A 22,905-nucleotide genomic window follows, 5' to 3' on the forward strand; every position below is an offset into this window, starting at 1 on the left:
CCCCCTTTTCCCATTAAAAAAAAAAAAGGTATAGGGGTTAGAAGATGAGAATTTTTAACATATAAATTTTCCTGCATGTAATTATGATTTTTTTCTGAAGTATGACAATATCCAACCTATATAAGTAGGGTATCATTTTAACCGTATGGACCTACAGAATAAAGATAAGGTGTTATTTTTACCGAAAAATGCACTGCGTAGAAACGGGAGCACCCAAAAGTTACAAAATGAAATTTTTTCTTCAATTTTGTCGCACAATGATTTTTTTTCCCATTTCGCCGTGGATTTTTTTGTAAAATGACTAATGTCACTGCAAAGTACAATTGGTGGCGCAAAAAATAAGCCACAACATGGATTTTTAGGTGCAAAATTGAAAGTGTTTTTTGGATGGTGATGAGGAAAAAATGAAAATGCAAAAACGGAAAAACGCTGAGTCCTTAAGGGGTTAAAGAGACCAGTATTAACAATAATACCAGTATATAGGGAGGAATATTATGACCATACATATTGCCACCAAACTGGTACTTACCAAATCCTATATATTGAGACCCACATTGAGTTCAAATAAGTAGATGTATCTGGCGAGTTGCATGAAATGTTTATTTGAATAAAGGATAATGATATGCTTCAAACTTTAATCGTTAGTACCCAGACCTCCATAAAGACTTCTCCCAGCCATGACTCCACAAAATCTGCCAGACAGTAATAGTGCCCACTTTGTGCCCCCATATACTACTTAAAGGACAACTGTAGTGCAAGACTTTTATATATTGTTGTGGCCGGGCTTCAAAAATAAACAAAATAAACTTTAACATACCTTCCTAAGTGTCCCCGACGGTCCGGTACTGGCTTCACGGTCCAGCGGTGCGAACCTCATTCAACTTCCTGGGGACAGAGACGTCACGAGCCATCGGCATATCACCGGCCGCTGCGATGTCCCGCCACGGCCGGTGATAGGCTGAGCGCACTGTCATGTGAGAAGCTGGCTAGAGCTCCTTACATGACAGTGGGCTCAGCCTATCACCGGCTGGGCGGAACATCGCTGCGGCTGGTGATACGCCGACGGCTCTGTGACGCCTCCATCCCCAGGAAGCTGAATGAGGTTCGCAACGCTGGACCGTGAGGCCGGTACCGGACCGATGTGGACACGTAGGAAGGTATGTTAAAGTTTATTTTGTTTATTTTTGCAGCCCGGGCACAGTAATATATAAAAGTCTTGCACTACAGTTGTCCTTTAATCTTTCTCTATTCCCCCATATATCAGTAGGCTTCCATATAGCAGTAGTAGGTCCCCATACAACAGTAGTAGGCCCCCATGTATTCTCTGCACATATTTGCACATATTTGGCAGGCACCAGGCAGATGTTGGACCCAGGGACAGATTTACATCTCAGGTGCCTGTAGGCATAAAAAATCTTAAGAGTTCCACCTACCCCCTCCTTCCATGTTGAATGTAACCACCTCATAGTAGTATATAAAGCGATAAAGTATATAAAAAGACACACCAAAACAGGAAAATAATTAACATAAGAGGTCAGTAATACAATACATCAAGCAGCATTACACTAGGAGCTGCTGCACTACACTGAAACAGAAAGTAAGTGAATGAGCAACAAAGACATGCTTAGAGTGGCAGCCGCATCCCTTGAGCCAATCACACCCAGTGCTATGAATCCAGACCTGGGCTTTAGCCTCAGTAGCCCCTCGATGCCCCTGTCTGAGACACAAAATTGTCTGATTTGCCTACACTTACCAATCAGAGCTCAGCTTTAATTTCCCAAGAGTTCAGGGAATATATAAGCTGAGCTGTGATTGGTTGCTTTGGGCAAATCAGACAGTTTTTATTTATAAGGACATTACAGGGGATAAGTTACAGATCGCGCAGGGGGGGGGGGGGGCGACTGCTGCCCCCCCCCTCCCAATCTCCTGTATGGGTCCGCAGGAAGCATCATGCCATCCCCAGCAGGAAGCTGCAGCAGACACGCCCCCTCGATGTATCTTTATGGGACATATGGAGGGGCCATGTCGTGTGATGTAGGGACGGAACGCCCCTTTCCTACGAAATGCCGTGGTCCCGTACACTCGGACCCCCCGCGAGCTATAGCTTATCCCTTATCCTTCGAATAGGGGATAAGTTATATTCCACTACAGTATTCCTTTAAAAGGGCACTCTTCGCTGGTAAACATTTTTTTTTAAATCAACTGGTGCCAGAAAGTTAAACAGATTTGTTCTTTTCTTTTTTAATTTCTTTTCTGTCTGGCCACAGTGCTCTCTGCTGACACCTCTGTCCGTGTCAGGAACTGTCCAGAGCAGGAGCAAATCCCCATAGCAAACCTATCCTGCTCTGGACAGTTCCTGACATGGACAGAGGTGTCAGCAGAGAGCACTGTGGTCAGACAGAAAAGAAATTCACAATGAACTTCCTCTGTAGTATACAGCAGCTGGTAAGTACTGAAAGGATTAAGAATTTTAAATAGAAGTAATTTACAAATCTGTTTAACTTTCTGGCACCAGTTGATTTACATTTTTTTTCTTCCCATCGGAGTACCCCTTTAAGGCTATTATAGACAAAGTGATGCACAACATAAAAGAGTAATGAGATCACACAAAAAAGTACTGGGCCTGTTATTTCATATTTTTTAAATAATCTTGTAGACATGCTGAATAGTATGACATCATAACATTTATAGCTGAACACACAATAAGCATTGTAAGTATAAACACAGACCAGGATGTATAATGTATTGGCTATAGAAGAGACAAATTATGAATGCTCAGTATAGAAAAATGAAAGGTAATGAACCTGAAGACTGAATTTATTTTGAGGTTGAGGGCTTATCAAAGAGCAGTAAAGATATCATCTTTCTATGCTCCTGAGCAACCCACTCTTCCTCAGTTTCTCGCAATCATTGCATTTGGGAGAAAGCACACCGCATTGGCCAATAGCTCCACAACATCACATAGACTAGACATGGTAGGTGTCGTGGAAATGTTCTAGCATAATATGTATGGCTTAGTGTCTTGTATGTTTGTATAAAGTGTCATGTGAATATTAACTAATAGTTGGGTTGCTAGGTGCTTTAACTTACTATACATCTTCCCAGGTGGTAGTGAGTGTGAGCAACTTTGGCACCTTTTTTATTTAGATGAATAGGGAGCATGTAGTCAATGGCTGCCACAGGACATTTAGGAACAGTCAAAATCTGATACCTCCTGGTCATTTACAGTTTAGGTTTTGGCTTGGGGAGGTTAAAGGGGTACTTCACTGCTAGACATCTTATCCCCTATCCAAAGGTTAGGAGATAAGATGTCTGATCGTGGAAGTCCCACTGCTGGGGCCCCCTGCGATCTCCCGCAGCACCCAATGTTCTAAACAAACGCCGGGTTCCTGTGGCAGTGGTTATGACATCATAGCTATGCCCTCTCATGATGTCATGCCACGCCCCTCCATTCATGTCTAAGGGAGGGGGCGTGTCAGCCAACACCCCTCCTTCCATAGACGTGAATGGAGGGGGTGTGGGGTGACGTCACGAGGGGTGTGGTTGTGATGTCATGATCACAGCCTCGGGCTCTGAGCGTTTAGAATGCTGAAACACCCCTTTAATGGTACAGGCATTTACCAATCATTTACTAACCACCGGATGTTTAGTGATATTATCTAGTACTTGGTGATTATTTGTATAATTGTCATCCATATACATAATAGTTCTTAGAATATTCACTATTCAGAAAAGACCAAATGTAGATTTCACAACCTTTAACTGGTCATCATTTTGACATACATTAATGGTCCAGTAGAAGCCTTGTAATCCCTGGTGGCCTAGTGAGGTGGGTTTTGTGATACTTGGAGGATTGTCAGGGGATTTTGCAGTACCTCACCAAATCATCGTGCCACCCATAGTTTACAGTATAGAGAGTCATGCAAGGGTGGGAGGTCCTTCTAGCCAAACAGTGCTGTGATTTTTGAAAAACAAGTTAATCATTGTATCTCTGTTTTCCCACAGGTCAGTATGGTCAAAGAGCATTTATTGGAAAAGTTTGCATGGATCATAATGATGTATATGAAAAGTATTGTGAAACTTCTGAAGAATCTATTAGGGAAACCGAAAGGTACTATTAAAGTGGTATTCCAGTTTTTTTTTTTTATTTGACTATGCTACAAGGGCTGTAAAATTAGTGTAGTTCATTATATGGTGTCTGTACCTGTGTTTCATGGTGGTCTTGCAAGTCTGTTATTTTAGTGTTTATTTTTAACAGCAGACAAAATGAGTGTTGTCTCAGGTTTTGGAGGTTGCGGTGCGGCCCGAGACAATACATCAATAGTCAGGTGTTCAGAGGGAGCCTGTTTTTTCTTCAATGGGTGACCGATGGGTGGGAGATCATTCTGCAAGAATTGTAGTTTTGCAACAGCTGAAGGCACCCTGGTTAGAAACTAGTGCTGGTTCTCACATGGTCCATGTGAGGAATAGAAAGAAGACACTCATGTGCCACTTGCTGGAGAGTTTGGTAGGAAGTATCAATTAACTGACAGATGGACAGTAAAATATTAAAGAATATTGGCTTTATTGACCAAAATAAGGACAATGCATTTCGAGGGGACCTGCTCCCCTCTTCCTCAGGTCCGTGTTGTGTACATACAAGAAGTGGTGTATTTATATCCAAAAAGACCGGGAAATAAATACTGATGGTCAGGTGACATCACAACTCCACCTCGTTATGTAAACAAACCTCACATAACATAAACACATGTTCAAAATCATAAATGCAGTGATGTAGCCTGAGTTTATTGATATTAGGATATATGCACGGCTTATAAAGTTCAAATATTTGGGTGACATAGTCTGGCAGCATTTGTGCTAGTGGACGGCTTGCTTAGTTCAGTTTGGGGCGGTGATGAGTTCTCTGAGGTTGCGCAGGGCTTCGGGTCTGCGCGTGCACAGCACTAAGGGTCAGTGCGTACTGCTTCCTGTCATTCCCCGAAGTAGGCGTGCACATAGAGCAACAAGCTCTTGCGTTCTGCTGAAGTCTATACAGGCATCGTCCTGGCTCGGCTGGAATGGGTAGCTGGAGCACACAAAGTACATTAGATTTCTGAGTAAGGGCAATATTAAGAGTAAAATGGCATTTTGTTATCAGGTCTAAAAACCCTGGTTATAATGGTAGTGGTAAAAGATATTGATCCCAAGCGGCAAGTAATGTAATATAAGGTCCAACCGAGATGGAGCTAAACCAGAGGAATATGTATTAGTTCTTAACATATACTTAACTACAGGATAATGTACATAGGGATAGGTGTAACCTATGTATACATACTGTATATGGTACATAAAAATGTATATATGAGGGTAGAGTCCTTTTATTATTTGCCCTCAACATAAGAAAGTATGTGGGGAGGGGGCCTAAGGGCTGGTATTGGGCATGGGGCATTCCTAGTTTGTGGAATGTAGGGGTAATTGTTCATGTAAGGAATTGACCTCCTGATATCATTAATAGATTAATTTTGTAATCTCATTCAGTCCATGAGATTGTAAGGATTCTAAACTGTAGATCCAAAACATCTCTTTCTTTGCAAGTGACTCGAATCTGTTGCTTGCATAGACTGTTATCTGATCAATCGGGATGATAGAGATAGGGTCCGCATGTCCCTGATGTTGTTTACTGCAATGGCGTGATAGCCCATGTAGTTGGTATTGTCTTCTTATATTCATGCGATGCTGGTTTAGCCTGTTGTGAAGTGGTTGGGTTGAATGTCCAATGCATTGTTTCCTACCTCCGCATTCAATCAGGTATATCACATAGCTTGACTGGCAGGTCAGATGTTTTTTTAATTAGGAATATGTCACCTGTCTTCATGCTCATGAAAGATGTTTTCCTGTGTTGGATGGTGTTGCAGCAGAGGTACCTAGATTTATTACATCTAGGCCCCCTTTTTTTGTCATGTGTTCCTCGTCTTAAGGTGTGTCTTTTCTATCTGCTTGGGGCAATCATCCCCCGAAGATTAGGTGCACGTCGGAAGGTCATCCGGGGGACCTTCAGGAGAACTTCCCTCAGGTAAGGATCTGACAGTAATATATGCCAGTGTTTTTGTAGAATGGTCTTTACTTTTCTTTGGCCGGCTTAGTAGGTGGTTATGAAGTTTAGGCCGAATTTGTCTTCTGTTTTCTTGTATGGTGGTGCTACTTGTTTTTCCTCTTGTCTTACTTCGCATTCTTTGTCCAAACACTCTTCTTGGGTGAGATTTTTTTTCTTGAATATGCATTGTTTATCAGAGTTTTGGGGCATCCTTTGGTGGTAAACCGCTCTTCAAGGGTCTTAGCCTGCTTGATGAAGGTTTTCTGATCCGTACAATTTTTTCTCACCCTTTTATATTGTCCGAATGGTATGTTCTCACGCTATTTCTTGTAATGGCCACTTGAAAAGGGGATATAGCTGTTCAGTTTTGAAAAAAGTGTCCGTCTGTATCTCTTTCCCCGAATGTGAGATTTCCAGGTCCAGGAATTCGGTCTTGTCTATGGAGTAATTGGAGGTAAGGGTGATGCCCCAATTATTGCTGTTAATTTCTGTCACCAGTAGATCTATGTTTTCTGTGCTGCCTTGCCATAGTATGAATAAGTGTAGACTAGGAATGCCCCATGCCCAATACCAGCCCTTAGGCCCCCTCCCCCACATACTTTCTTACGTTGAGGGCAAATAAGAAAAGAACTCTACCCTCACATATAAATTATTATGTACGATATGTATACATAGGTTACACCTATCCCTATGTACATTATCCTGTAGTTCAGTACATGTTAAGAACTAATACATATTTCTCTGGTTTAGCTCCATCTTGGTAGGACCATATATTACATTACTTTCCACTTGGGATCAATATCTTTTAGCACTTCCATTATAACCAGGGTTTTTAGATCTGATACTTATAACAAAATGCCATTTTACTCTTAATATTGCTCTTACTCAGAAACCTAATGTACTTTGTATGCTCCAGCTCCCCATTCCAGCAGAGCCGGGACGGTGCTTGTATAGTAGTCGGCCGAGCGCAAGAGCTTGTTGCTGTGTGTGCGTGCCTACTTCAGGGAATGACAGGCAGCAGTACGCACTAACCGTTAGTGCTGTGCATACGTAGACCCGGAGCCCTGTGCAACCCCGGAGAACTCATATAACCACCACCGAACTGAACTACACGAGCCGTGCACTAGCACAAACGCTGCCTGACTGTGTCTCCCAAATATTTGAACTTTATAAACAGTGCATATATCCCAATATCAATATAAGCGCTGCGGAATCTGTAGGCGCTATATAAATAAAATTATTAAAAATGATTAATATGCACTATATATCACTGCATTTATGATTTTGAACATGTGTTTATGTTGTGTGAGATTTGTTTACATAGCCATGTGGAATTGTGACGTCACCTGGGCTGGGTCATTGTGTGTTTTGCGGTCTTTTTGGATATAAATAGACCACTTCTTGTATGTACACACCATGGACCTGAGGAAGAGGGGAGCAGGTCCCCTCGAAACGCGTTGTCCTTATTTTGGTCAATAAAGCCAATATTCTTTATTATTTTACTGTCTGTCTGTCGGTTAACTGATACTTCCTACCACTACTCTCCAGCAAGTGCCACAGGAGTGTCTTCTTTCTCTTCCTCACACGGACCATGTGAGAACCAGCACTGCTACACATAACCCCAGGGCTCTGGGGACGGATTGACACGGGCTGCGGCTGGATTCCATTGCATGCCCACATACGAGGTGAGCGCAACACCTTAAGGTGAGCAAGTTTAGTTATACTATAACTTCCTTCTTCCACCGGGCAACTTGGCACAGGGTGCGCCTGCTTGTCCCCTTTTTTTTCTCTTTCTATATATCTCTACTGGTTATAAACTACTGATCTATTGCGTTGAAGGGAGCACAGGTGTGTTTTAATGGGTGGGGTGGCTAATGTGTGAGAGGAAGAAAAGTGACCTCACACTTACAAACAAGGAATCATGGGACTTGTATTTTAAGGGAATGAACTCCAACAGGAAATAGCCAGTTCACAAAAAGATAATCTCACAACATAGCTCTTTAGCTTCAAGACAAGCACGGATCCTTCCTAAGCATGTCCATTACTGCCTGGCAGGTACGTACTAAAATCACCTTATGGTGGATAATCCCTTTAAATGCATTACATGTTTTCCATGGATCACTACTTCATACATCCTCTAATGCCAATAGTCAATATCTAAAATTTAGACAACTATAGTTGATCATATACACTGCTATAGTTTAGATTAAAGGGGTACTCCACTGGAAAACATTTTTTTTTTAAATCTACTGGTGACAGAAAGTTAAACATATTTGTAAATTACTTCTATTAAATAATCTTAATCCTTACAGTACTTATCAGCTGCCGTATGCTCCACAGGAAGTTCTTTTCTTTTTAAAATGTATTTTCTGTCTGACCACAGTGCTCTCTGCTGACACCTCTGCCTGTGTCAGGAACTGTCCAGAGCAGGAACAAATCCCCATAGCAAACCTCTCCTGCTCTGGACAGTTCCTGACATGGACAGAGGTGTCAGCAGAGAGCACTGTGGTCAGGCAGAACGAAAATTCAAAAAGAAAAGAACTTCCTGTGGATCATTACAGCAGTTGATAAGCACTGGATGGATTAAGATTTTTTTAATAGAAGTAATTTACAAATCTGTTTAACTTTCTGGCACCAGTTGATTAATTTTTTTTTCCAGTGGAGTACCCCTTTAACATTTCTATTGACCACCTGACTACATAGGATTCTCATGGTTCTACAATTAATTTTCATGACAAACAGCATCTAATATATTTATTAAAGCCACCAATTTGGAGAAATTATAGACAAACATGATCACAAACATGAAAGCTGCAAACTGTACAGATAGTTTACTTGAAAGGAATGAATGTGATCATAAAAAGTTTTGCTATTGCTCTGTAAAATTTAGGGATGTATTCCATCACTTTGAAACTGTATGTCACTTGTGTATCAAAATAATCCCAATTTGTGCTGGTCAGAATGGAGTGAACTTCTGCCACCTATGGTCAGCAGCTGTATAGTGGTGGTTAAGAGATTTAATCAGTTTACGTGTTTACTTCTTCCATTTTACTATAATTTATAGCATACATTATCCTTTTATGTAGCTGAATACTTGTCCCACCTGGTATGCTCTCTTGATGTCATAATTCAATTATTCCCCTTTTGCAATCCTAATGTATTACTGTACATAGCAAGCTGCAGAATCCTGTTCAAAGTGGAATCTGTTTGATCTTTGTCTACTGGCTTAGAATCCAACAAGTCCTCTTCATGACTGAGGCTGGGTCCACACTACGTTTTGTCCCATACGGGAGCGCATACGGCAGGAGGGAGCAAAAACCTCGCGCTCCCGTATGTGACCGTATGCGCTCCCGTATGTCATTCACTTCAATGAGCCGACCGGAGTGAAACGTTCGGTCCGGTCGGCTCATTTTTGCGCCGTATGCGCTTTTACAACCGGACCTAAAACCGTGGTCAACCACGGTTTTAGGTCCGGTTGTAAAAGCGCATACGGCGCAAAAATGAGCCGACCGGACCGAACGTTTCACTCCGGTCGGCTCATTGAAATGAATGACATACGGTCACATACGGGAGCGCGAGCTTTTAGCTCCCTCCTGCCGTATGCGCTCCCGTATGGGACAAAACGTAGTGTGGACCCAGCCTGAGCTTAGATGAGATCTTTGACAGATTTCACAATGAGCAGGATTCAGCCACTTCCTGGGTACAGTAATGAAGTTGTAGAACCCCAAAAATATATATATAAAAAAAAACTAGCAAAAATGATTTTGTATAATAAATGTATTTTAGTAAAAAAAAAAAAAAAAAATACCCAAAAGGTATTCATAGCCTCGTATGTTTTGGACAGAATTATAATCAGGGATCATTTTCATGATTACTATATGAATTCTAAGTCAATATATTATGTTCTATTTTTACCAGGTTTGTTGAGGCTCTAAAAAAGAAAAAAGTAAGTATACAACCTAAAGCATATTTGAATAATATTGACTACTGTTTGATGTATTCAGCAGTTTTCTTAATTTATCTTGTCTAAATTCTACACTTAAAGGGGTATTCCGCCCCTAGACATCTTATCCCCTATCCAAAGGATAGGGGAAAAGATGTCAGATCGCCACGGTCCCGCTGCTGGGGACCCCTGGGATCCCCGCTGCGGCACCGCGCTATCATTACAGCACAGAGCGAGTTCGCTCTGTGCGTAATGACGGGCGATACGGGGGACGGAGCAGCGTGACGTCATGGCGCCGCCCCTCGTGACATCACGGTCCGTCCCCTTAATGCAAGTCTATGGGAGGGGGCGTGACGACCGCCAGGCCCCCTCCCATAGACTTGTATTGAAAGGGGCGGGCCGTGACATCACGAGGGGCGGAGCCGTGACGTACCGATGCTCCGGCCCCTGTACCGCCCATCATTACGTGCAGAGCGAACTCGCTCTGTGCTGTAATGATAGCGCGGTGCCGCAGCGGGGATCCCAGGGGTCCCCAGCAGCGGGACCGCGGCGATCTGACATCTTATCCCCTATCCTTTGGATAGGGGATAAGATGTCTAGGGGCGGAATACCCCTTTAAAGAAGCAGTCAGGTTTTTTTTCTTGCCCATAAAATGCACACTCACCACCAGTATTCTTGTAATGGCATCTGTTTCCTCGCAGCTCTGCTTTAGCCATATATTTCAGTATTGCAGATGGGTCATGTGATGAACAGTCTAACAACCAGAAATTTAGAGTGCTTAATATATCAGAGGAAGTGTTCTGTTCTTTGTTACCAGACTTCATGTGAACTACATCATCACCTATCAGATCTCTCCTGGCAGCTTAAACTTATAAGGTACTTAAGGACCAAGGGTGTGCTTGCATGCCCTGAATCTTTAAGCGGCTTTAAAGGGGTACTCCGGCCCTAATGCATTTTATCCCCTATCCCCGAAATCTGTCATTCAGCACCCACCTTTGCGAGCTCTCCATGGGACAGGAGTATCCTGACGCCACGCCCCACCCCCTCCATGCAAGTGTATGGTAGGGGGCCTGACAGCCTGATGGGTAAAAATCCCATTAAAGCAAAAATGGTACCGATAAAAACTACAGCTCATGGTGCAAAAATACAGCTCATGGAGCCCTCATACATCCCCGTATATGAAAAAATTAAAAAGTTATAGGGTCGGAAAAGGACAATTTTATGCATATGATTTTTGTTTAAAAAAAAGTTAAAAATAGTACAATAATAGAAAAACTATATAAATTGGGCATCGTTTTAATCGAATTGACCTACAGAATAAAAATAATGTATAATTTTTACCGTAAAAAGCGTAATAAACGAAACCACCAAAAGTTGCAAAATTGCAGTTTTCTTATATTATTTTTTGGTTTCATGGAACATCATATGGTAAAATAAAAGATGTCATTAGGGTCTGTAGGTGAAAAATAAACAAGTTATAGATTTTAAAAGGAGAGGAGGAAAAAATAAAAATGCAAAAATGCAACAACAAAAAATCGGCCTGGTCCTTAAGGGGTTAAGTAGTAGACATGACTTTATGATATGATTGTGATGTTCTTTCTGATTAACTTACCTCATGTGACCATTTCAATAATGTTACCTTTGTAACTTTTTTAGTATGACAGAGTAAAGCCCATTATAACTCCTCGGTTTGCAATATCCTGCAGTGAGCGGTTGCTGAATGAGCTAGGCAAACTTGCTAATGAGCATGACCTACATATACAGGTATGAGTATGGTATACCACATGATATTATAAATGAATAGTAGGAGAATGTGATCATAGTAAAATATTATTAATTGGTTTCCTGGTTTGGATGGAATTCTAGATGGAATTCTCGGAAGTTTCATATGAATGTGTGTGAAGACAATTCCACATGTCTTACTTTTCACACCTTAAAAATCCCAAGATTAAAAGTTATTATTACTAACTTTTATGACTTACTATTGGTAGGGCTCGGGATCGGCCATCAAAGCTGGAACAGTCAATGTTTCCCAACAGGAAAGGATCGGGAGTGTGCATGCATGGCCAATGCTCCATGTATTTTCAGTGGGGCTTCCTACAATTGCTTAGCACTGATCTTAGGACAACCTCTTTAACCATATGATTGCTTCTAACTATTTATCTTTTCAAGATAACTCATTCTTTGTAAGGTCAAAGGAAATTAGAGAAACTGGTAGACGTACCTAGACAATACCGTACATGATAATGTATACCATAAATAATATTAAATTATGTATGCTTTTGTATCTAGTTTAACAGATTTAGAATACTTTTGCTAAATTAATAAATGAGTCATTTCTTAATTCCATTTTTTAGAGTCACATCAGTGAATCGCCTGCAGAAATCAAAGAAGTCTTAAGATTGTTTCCAGGTTACAAAAATTATACTGAAGTATATAATAGAAACAAACTTCTAACAAACAAGGTGAGTGGTAATATTATCGTCTAGAGTCTCCTCTTTGCCATTCTTACTGGCCTGGTTGTGGATTTTCAGATTTAGTTGTGCAACATTCAATAACATGTAAACAAACCAATGACCCACATTTATCAATCCACTGGGGACAAAATTGGGTGTCATTTGCCCTTAATAAAACTCATATGTTAAAGGTTTCTCCGGTGGAAAACTATTTTTTAAAATCAAATGGTGCCAGAAAGATATACAGATTTGTAAATTACTTCTATTAAAAAATCTTAATCCTTCCAGTACTTACCAGCTGCTGTATGCTCCAGAGGAAGCTATTTTATTTTATTATTTATTTTCTTTCTGTCCACAGTGCTCTCTGCTGACACCTCTGTCCATGTCAGGAACTGTCCAGAGCAGGATGTTTGCTATGGGGATTTGCTCCTGCTCTTGACAGTTCCTGACAAAGACAGATTTGGCAGCAGAGAGCACTATGGGCAGACAGAAAATAAATTAAAAAATAAAAGAACTTCCTCTAAAATTTCACATCACAGAGAAGTATAGTGCTGGGCAGGGCATCGGAGAAGTGCGCTTCTATAGATTATACAGGAGGATCGCAAAGGGTGTCAGAAGTGACACCCGGGGCGATCTGTCTATTAGTCCAGGTACTACTACTCCCAGCATGGAACAGTCTGTTCCATGCTGGGAGTAGTAGTAGTACCTAAAAAATGTGTGGAAAAAAATAAGAAAAAAAAGTGAAAAACACACACACACACACACACACACTAAAACACATAATTAAACACATAATTAAAACACATTACTAATAAAAAGTTTGACAAAATTAAGTATAAAAAGTATATTATTTTTACAATTAAATGGCCCCTTCATACATTTTTAATATGGCCCCTTTATACATTTTTAATATTGCTGGCTACATTTTTATATCCCTGCCTGCCTACATAAATTGGTTAAAAATATATAAACATTTGATTCTTTAAAATTATAAATTTTGTTAAATACAAATTTTCCATCCCTACTGTATGGATATATATATATATATATATATATATATATATATATATATATATATATATATATATATTTTATGATACCCTACAAAATTGAATTAAAAAGGTATCTCTATCCCTTTTTTGGATCGCTAAAGTCCAAAAAAGTATAAAAACCGCCTGCAAAAAACACCAAAGTTATAACCTACATGGTGTTTTTCCTGAAATAATGCCAAAGTTTCAACAAGAGGTTGTTTTTGAAAAGCGCCCAGGAAGCCCAAAATAGCTGACCTACAGCTAACATCTGGCCGCAGCGTTTTTTTAAACAAAAAAAAACACCATGCAGCAGAATGGCCATTTTTGCCCCAAAAAAACAAACAAGTGGAAACTTAGCCTAAGGCAGCATTTCCACTAGGACCGTGTGGACATTGCCATCCTCATAGATGGCAATGTCTGCGGCGCGGATTCCGCCTAAAGAATGGACAAGACGATTCTTTTTTCTAAAATTCCGTAGTGTGCGCTGTGCACCAGAGATTCTGCTGCACCAGAATTTCTGGCCAAAATTCCTAAGCAGAACTTTGCTTGGAAATTCTGTAGTTTAAACCTAGCCTAACAGTCTTCCACAGATTCCCACCAAATATACATATAGGGTAAAAGATTGAGGTTTATGAGCCTTATTTGCCCTTATTTGCCCATACAGTATATTCAAACATGGCCCTGGCTATATGCATATCTAAGCTTTTACTGCTGGATCATACTGTGAGCTCCCATACTTAGCAACTTATCCTCTATCCACAAGATCGGGGATAAGTGTCTGATCGCGGGGCTCCGACTTTCCTCATGCACTAAGTGGCCAACGCTCCATGGACAGAGCTGTGTTGACCACCGCACAAAGTAATGGTTGACAACCCCCCTTCATTTATCTCTACAAGAGAGCCGGAGATACAGCACTCGAGTATCTCTAGCTCTCCCATGGAGATGCAAGGAGGGGGCTTGTTTGCCACAGTTCGTGCGGTGGTTGACACAGCTCTGTGATTGGAGCCGTTGTTGCTCTCTGCATGAGGAGAACTGGGGCGCGCACGGCAGATTGCGGGGAGTCCGAGCACAATGGAAAGGGGAAAAGTTGTTAAAGAGTTACTCTGGTGGAAAACATTTTTTTTTTATTCAACCGGTGCCAGAAAGTTAAACAGATTTGTGAATGACTTCTATAAAAAAAAAATCTTCACCTTTCCAGTACTTTTTAGCAGCTTTATGCTACAGAGGAAATTCTTTTCTTTTTGAATTTTTTTGTCCTGTCTACATTGCTCTCTGCTGACACCTCTGTCCATGTCAGCAACTGTCCAGAGCAGCATAGGTTTGCAATGGGGATTTTCTCCTGCTCTGGACAGTTCCTGATATGGGCATCAGGTGTCAGCAGAGAGCACTGTGGACAAGGCAAAAATAAATTAAAAAAGAAAAGAATTTCCTCTGTAGCATACAGTTGCTAAAAAGTACTGAAAGGGTAAAGATTATTTAATAGAAGTCATTTACAAATTTGTACAATTTCTATAGAAGAAAAGATGTAGCAACTCACCGATCGCTTGAATGTCTTTATTGTGGTAACTTCAGGTAAATCACAACAGACAGCGGGATCGTGGGGGTGCTGGCGTGGGTGAGGGAGCGGGTGGGTGTGGCTAGACAACAGCTCTGTTTCACGTCAACTGACGTTTCATCCGGTCCGTGACCGGATGAAGCGTCAATTGACGTGAAACAGAGCTGTCATCTAGCCACACCCACCCGCTCCCTCACCCACACCAGCACCCACACGATCCCGCTGTCTGTTGTGATTTACCTGAAGTTACCACAATAAAGACATTCAAGCGATCGGTGAGTTGCTACGTCTTTTCTTCTATAGAAATTGTACACATTACCTGAAAGACTCTAGACGTTTAGCACCACCTTGGTTAGGATCGTAGGAGTCACTCCCCATCAGTGCTGACTATCCGCTTACATCTGCAGTAGCCTAGCTAGCTCACTCTTTGCACATTCATTCATTTACAAATCTCTTTGACTTTCTGGCACAAGTTGATTTAAAAAAAAATGTTTTCCACCAGAGTACCCCTTTAAGCACCGGAGTTCCCCTTCAATAGGTGCAAAACATCATATGGTGCTTATGCAGACGCTTGAGCAAGGGTGCAGGCATTTAGTAAACAGTTTACACCAGCTTTTGCTTTAAATTACACCAAAAAAAGATACAAATGTAATGAATGACAAATTTGCATTAAAATGTGTTCCTCTTTTGTAACTTGTTAGATTTGAAAATTGATCAGAAAAGTAATTTAGTAAATTAATAAAATTTAAAAGATGCAAATTTAGACCTGCCAGTCTAAATGTCAAAATGTCTTTGGAAATGTAGGCCATTGTGGTTTTGCTTTATTTAAAATGTTGAAAGCTAAATGCTTTGTTAAATGTTTTTCCCTGTTGGGTAATGTTGTTCTGTTCTATTGAAATAGCGTATTAGTTTTTCAATATTTTAATGATACATTTGCTTTTTCATTTGTTATTTTAGACAGTGATGGCTCATGGATGTTACCTAACTAATGAGGAACTACATGTATTCAGAGAAAGGGGTGCTGCAATATCACATTGTCCTAATTCTAATATATCGTAAGTTAAATTAAGTATATGGAAATGACATGCAACATATGAACTAAAAGTTTATTATGACCAGGTTTTTTTCTTTGGGAGGACTGCCAGGATATAGCAGCTTAGAACTTAAAGGGGTTATCCACCATAAGGGGATTTTAGTACATACCTGGCAGACAGTAATGGACATGCTTAGGAAGGATCTGTGCTTGTCGGCTAAATGGCGATGTTGTGAGATTACCATAACACGGTGGCTAGCTTTTTGTGAACTGGTATTTCCTGCTTGACTTTTCTATTTTTGACTACAAATCCCATTTTCCTCCCTCCCACCCATCAGCCACCCCACCCATTGAAACATAAATGTGCTGCATCCATTCAAAAGACCTGTGGTTTTCAATCAGCTGTAGGCTGTAGGCTGTTGCATTAGTTGCAGATTAATCCCTCCAACCATTGAAACAGACAGGCTCCCTGTCATCAGCTGACTAGTGAGTCAGGTCTCGGCCGCATTGCAACCTGGGAAAAATCTGAGACAGTCATTTTGTATGCTGGTAAAAATAAATATTGGAGTGAAAATCACAGAAGAATTGGAAGAAAATCATCACACACAGGTACAGACACTATATTATGAACTTAACTAATTTTACAGCCCCTTTAGCATAGTCAAATAAAAAAATTCCTGGAATACCCCTTTATTGTAAAATCGTCAAGTTGTTCACACATCATAAAAATGAATAGCAAAATACATCTGTAAAATAGAAATAAAAAAGGTCTAAATTTAAATCTTATAATGTTCAAAATGAAAAATAAAAAGTTAGCTGTCAGAGCACACCCTATTTTTTTTTTTTAAAGGCTTCTGTAATTCTAACAATGGAATTTAAAGATTAAGAAAGGTAAAAAAAAGGTGACCAAGGACCCAATGGTCACTCTAGCGGAACGCCATAGGTTCTGTGTGCAGTAACCATCAATGCAGCACCCTACCAATCTTTGCTTTATTGCAGAGTGGCCAGAAAGAAGCCTCTTTTTAGTAACATGGCACATGGAAGCCCATCTAGAGATTGTAAAAAACAAACAAACATCTGAAAACTCAAAACTGAGAATTGAGGCCAGAAAATTCAATCTTTGTTTCATACTAGAGAATCTTGTTTAAAATCTGGCAAAAACAAAGCACTGCTGATCACCTGCACAATACCATCCCTACAGTAAAGCATGGTGGTGGCAGCATCATGCTGTGGGGTGTTTTTAGTGGCAGGGACAAGAAGAATTGTCAGGGTTAAGGGAAAGCTAAAAAAAAAGTACAAAAATATTCTTAATGAAAACCTGACCCAGGTTGACCTTTTAACGAGACAGTGACCCTAAGCACACAGCTGAGACAACACAGGAATGGCTTAGGGATAACTGTGAATGTCCTTGAGTGGTCCAGCCAGAGCCCTCACTTAAACCCAGTCAAACAACTTGTGGCATCAAACCCAAGAAAACTAGATGCTGTTATCACTGTCAAAGGTGCTTCAACTAAGTACTGAGTAAAGGGTCTGAATACTTATGTCAATGTAATATTTTAGCTTTTCCTTTTTAATAAATTAACAAAGATTTCTAACATTCTGTTTTCACTTTGTCGTCATGGGGTATTGAGTGCAGAATTAAGTGGGAAAAACTTTTTTATTTATTTTTTAGCACAAATACACATCATAACAAAATGTGAAAAAAGTGAAAGAGTCTGAAAACATTCCAAATGCACTGCACATGTTTATCATTTGTTGGTCCCAGCTTTTTTCTATTCTGTTAGGGAAGGTATATGAAGAGCTCAGATTTGGTATCCTACCAACATTAGCTGGAAAACATAAAGGTCCTGGTTTTCTAAAACTGTCTCATCCTTTTCACAGTGCAAACTTTGATGGTCAGACGTCACATGTGACAAAATTATTAAAGTGTCTCATGCTAATTGCAAACTCTGGTAAATCTGTAAGCGGTCTGGGTTAAAGGGCACCTATCATCAGTTGCATGCTGGCCAAACTGCAGGCAGCACAATACTGGGACACTATAAAATACTTTCATATGCTCAGGCCATTTTGTGTTATCATACTTTAAAAATGCTGTTTGGACCTGGCTAACTAGTCACGGGGGTGGGTCCCAGTGGCTGCTTTCTGCCTGGTCGGCCTGAATGACACGTCTCTGGCTATTTGTGTATACTGGCTGGGTGGAGAGCCAGGACCCGCTCCCATGACTAGTTACACGGGTCCTGGCAGCATTTTTAAACTATGAGTACTCTGAAACACCCATGTGTATTAGAGTAATTCATAGTGTCCTGGAATTGTGATTCCTGCCCCAGTTGTATGCTGCCCACCGGTTTGGCAGCATTAAACTGATGACAGGTTCCCTTTCTTGGTACTTCAAACCAGGCTCCCTGTTGACAGTGTGGTGGCCCTGAACGGGAGGTGTTACCCCGTGCTCCTGCTGCCCTGTCAGGCCGCCTCCTTCAGTGTCCCCAAGGCCCCCTGTAAAATATGTTTTACCATGTGAAATGTCATAAAATGTAATGTTGCTTTAAGAGTTATACCATGTTATATGTCATGTGATTGTTACCCAGGAGGTACCAGTGACCAGGTGATCCCAAGAGTGACCTATGGGCTCCCTGCTAATCTCCCCCATATAAGCCCTGGAGGAAGCTAGCTTCTTTCTCTTTCAGCTCTGCTCTTCTGCCAAGCTGAAGACCAGTGCAGTCGTGCCTAGTGTGTGTGTCGAGAGTATAGGAGGCCTCAAAGTCAAGTCCTCCAGTCACCATCAATTCAAGTAAGCTAAAGTCACAGCTTTATGAGTCAAGTCAGTCGCTGTTATCTGTCAAGTCAGCGTGGTCTGCATTCAATTGTCCAGTCCTACTACAAGTCCCAGCAAGCTCTTAAGGTCTCTGTGTCACTGGTTACCTCCTTGGGCCCTGGCTGAACTGTATAGACTTTTCCAACTGTGTACCCTCAGTAAAGCTACCATTGTCTGTAACCGACTGTTGGAGTCTTTATTTACCCCGTGCCTAGCCCAGGATCCAACGGTATACCTTTGGGTGGTTATAGGCTTAACCACACCCTGGCATCATGAATACAAGGGGATTATTGCAACCTGCCCTTAAGGTAACACCATCTGCCCAGCGCCACACACCCTGCCACCACAACTTTTTGCGTCACAAACAGGATACGGCCTCCCCACTAATCCTCCCCCCTAGTCTGAACTGTGTCCAATATTGTCTGCAAAAACCGCATGCCGATGAGATTTCAGTCTGCGCAAAAAACTGTACGGGACTTTGTCTATGAAATGTGTTTTACCCGAGGCACTTGTTAAATAGAGGGGGAGGTGAAGAAAACTTTGTTGCCTGCTATTTGGAACAGTATGGAAGTCAAGAAAACCATGTGCAAGATCAGATCAGAAACTGTTATGTTGCCAAGTATTGCCTGTACCTGCAAGGGCTTAAGATGTGGAGGAGAAGCGCACAAAAATGTCCCACGCTCCTGTATCAATGCCTAAGTGGAACTTTGAAGATCTGCCCCTTGTTTCCTGCGCTGCGCCGCTGACGCACTTCCAGCCGGCGGCCATCTTCCCAAAGAACTGCATTAAAGGAGCAGCGCCGCCTGAACCTCTCAGTTTGCCGGAAGTCAGTAAGAGGAGCAGCATGGCGGAACAGGCAAGCACACGTGCAGAGAGTCCAAAGATGGTGCCGGTGGCCTGAAAAGTTGCTGCAGCGCAAATGTTTCAGGAGATGCCCAAGGACAATGGAGACTGGCCACCAACCCTGGAGGAGGGAACACCAGCATCTTCTAGTGCATCATTGCCAGTGAGGCCTCATTGCCAGTGTCCCCTCACCACCGGACCTGGGGGTCCTGGGCCGAAATTCACACCAAGGAGTCAGAAGTGAGTACCCCGGCTGAGGCCACGTTCTCTACCCCTCTTTCTACCCCTAACCCAGAGCAAACCCCCCAGGCCCAGAAGTCTGTCACCCGTCCCCAGTCACCACCATTACGTAAGTGGTTGTTTGGTGATGAGCCCGGACTGATTCGATACATGAGGGAGCACGTTCTTCCCCTGCCAGGAAAATCCCATCCCCCAGTCCCTCCGGCCGAGTCCGAGAGTGCCAGAAGAGAAGTTCAGGTGGCTGAGATTGTAGAGGGACTGAGGGAACAGAGAGTGGAGAGATATGGGCAGAAGCTGCTGCCATATGAGGTGCAACAGGCACAGCAACAGGACACCAAAGCATTAGAGGCCCTGTACATCAGAAAATTGGAACATCCCCGAGAGGGAGAGCCACCTCTGGAACGCCACAGCGCTACGGGGGTGAAATTCGACAAAGTTCAGGGGTTTGGCAACCTCATGGACTGTTGTCATGGATGGACCATCCTGGTCAATCGTCGGGCAGTGCAAAGAGACTATCTTCCCCCGTCCATGCATTCTCTAGAGAGCAGGCAGATCATGGAGTATACTCCTGTACAGAGCTTGAGAGGAGAGTGGGTGGCTGCAGTGACCCATCCGAAGAATCCAACCCAGATTTCGTTGGCCTACTTCCCATTGGACGACTGGGACGCCGATCCCTTTCGGTTGCTGCCGCCTAAAGTCAGAGGTACCGTCTGGGAGGAGGAGGTCTACATGCCCGAAATGCCTATCATGGCACCAAAGTATCTACCACAGTCATCTGTGAATGTTCCCAGGCCTACTCCTGTGGTCGAGGAGGTTTGGCCTAACCAGCGGGCACTAACTGAAGTGCACCAACAGGCACCAAGCGTTGTTCCTTCAGTGGCACAAGCTACTGCAGTGCAAATGGTGGTCACCATCAGCCTAGCCCAGGATCCAGCGGTATACCTTCAGGTAGTTTTAGGCTAAACCCCGCCCTGGCATCATGAATACAAGGGTTTAATGCTATCTGCCCCTAGGGTAACAACATCTGCCCTGCACCACACACCCTACCACCACAACAGGTACACTGCAGCACTAACACTGTGGACACTTAGCAGTAGATACAATGGTATTTACTAGGGATCGACCGATATCGTTTTTTTAGGGCCGATACCGATAATCGGGGGAGGTTAGGGCACATAGCCGATAACTTATACCGATATTCCGGTTTAAGTTATCAGCTACTTATCCCCCCGCGACACCGCTGCAGATCATTGATTTAAAGCGGGCGCTTTAAATCAATGCACTGCAGTGGCTTTTGCGGTGCCATAGGCCGCCGCCGCCACCACCCGCTTCTCTCCCCCTACCTGTCAGGGTGGTCCGGGCCATCCTTCCTTCCTGCACTGTCCGGCGGCATTCCGGGTGGAGGGTGAACCGGTCCGGGCTGTCCTTCTTCTCCGGGGGTTATCTTCTCCACTCCGGGCAGGCTCTGGCCTAGTAACGCAGCATAGACGCCGCTGCGCAGTGACGCCCGTGCGCAGCGACACACCTGACGTTACGGCGTAGCGGCGTCTATGCAGCGTACTAGGCCGGAGCCTGCCCGGAGTGGAGAAGATGACCCCCGGAGAAGGACAGCCCGGACTGGTTCACCCTCCACCTGTAATGCCGCCGGACACTACAGGAAGGATGGATGGCCCGGAGCACCCCCATTACGTGTAAGTTTACATTTTTTTATTGACTCGGAGGGTGGGGGAGGGGCCCGACTGGTATAGCGGTATGGGCAAAAATCCATACCGGTATACCGCCCAGCACTACGGTGGGGGGTGCGACGCGGTGCAGTGGGTCGGGGGGGCGGTCGCGGTGCGGTGGGTCGGAGGCGGTCTCGGTGCGGTGGGGGGGACGGGGCATTGTCGGCAAGGTAATTGCCGATACCGATAATGCCCAAAATCGTGATTATCGGTATCGGCAATTACAATTTGATTTACGTTTAAGATACAGTGTTAATCATTTTCCGCAGGCAGACTGGCTCAGATTGTAGGTACACAGCCTAGGCTTTCTCTCTCTGCTGCACAAAGCACACACATACTATGCCCTGTCGCCACTTCCTGTATTTTGTTGTTTTGTCCTATTCTAGCTGTGTCTAGTTACTAGGGGTGAAATTCCCTGACAGCAGGCAGTGGGCAGCAGATTGCAGAAAAGTACAAGAAAAGCTTTTCTGGGGTAAGGGTTTATTTTTGGTTAATGAAGTGCTTTACAAATATGCTAGGTATCACATAGGCTAGCAAATTAAGGGAAGCTGTTTGATCATTTAAATGGGCACTGTCATATCCAAAAACTTTTTATATGTTGTTTCTGATAAAAGTTAAAGAACTTTTGTAATATTACTATTTAAACATTTTTGAATATTTGATAAAGAAAAAGGATCCTGAAAATCTCCCCACTAGGGGTCCCCATACCTACTGGGACACTAACCAGTCCTGCAGCAGCATCTGGCTTGTCCATGAATCATGGACAAGAAATGGCTCAAGGATAAGGCTACATGAGCAGATGCGTCAATCACCTCCCACCACCACAAGGGAGGGACATGCCCCCTTCCCCTGAGAGAATTTATACAACTGTGAGCTAATAAAAAGATAATAATAAATATAATAATACATATAGGTGATGGAGGCAAATAATTAGATCTACAAGGTAAGAATTTTTTTTGTGGGATCTGACAGGTACACTTTAAAATATAATTGATGTATCCATTCATTTACTTTCAGATTGTGCAGTGGGCACCTTGATGTACAAAATGCTCTAAATCACAGAGTTAAAATGGGGCTTGGGACTGGTAAGCTATTTTATATAGATCTTTCGGGGAGGCTGACTTGTTGGGGGGGGGGGGGGGGGGGGTTACTGGTAGTAAATAAAACTATGACCCACATCATCTAGGCCAGGGGT

The 22,905-nt window shown here is 42.6% G+C and overlaps 1 protein-coding gene across 4 annotated transcripts in view; it reads left to right on the forward strand.

Annotated features, from left to right (window-relative positions):
• GDA (guanine deaminase) overlaps positions 1-22,905 on the forward strand; it is a 103,167-nt gene that overhangs the window by 48,530 nt on the left and 31,732 nt on the right. For all 4 annotated transcript variants that reach the window (XM_056523094.1, XM_056523096.1, XM_056523097.1 and 1 more), the window contains 6 exons: positions 4,006-4,111; positions 9,992-10,019; positions 11,673-11,780; positions 12,374-12,481; positions 16,016-16,113; positions 22,728-22,795. In XM_056523094.1, the coding sequence (XP_056379069.1) occupies positions 4,006-4,111; positions 9,992-10,019; positions 11,673-11,780; positions 12,374-12,481; positions 16,016-16,113; positions 22,728-22,795 (516 nt within the window). The remainder of the gene's footprint in view (positions 1-4,005; positions 4,112-9,991; positions 10,020-11,672; positions 11,781-12,373; positions 12,482-16,015; positions 16,114-22,727; positions 22,796-22,905) is intronic.

The sequence above is a fragment of the Hyla sarda genome, chromosome 1 (assembly GCF_029499605.1).
Source record: "Hyla sarda isolate aHylSar1 chromosome 1, aHylSar1.hap1, whole genome shotgun sequence".
Lineage (NCBI taxonomy): Eukaryota > Metazoa > Chordata > Amphibia > Anura > Hylidae > Hyla > Hyla sarda.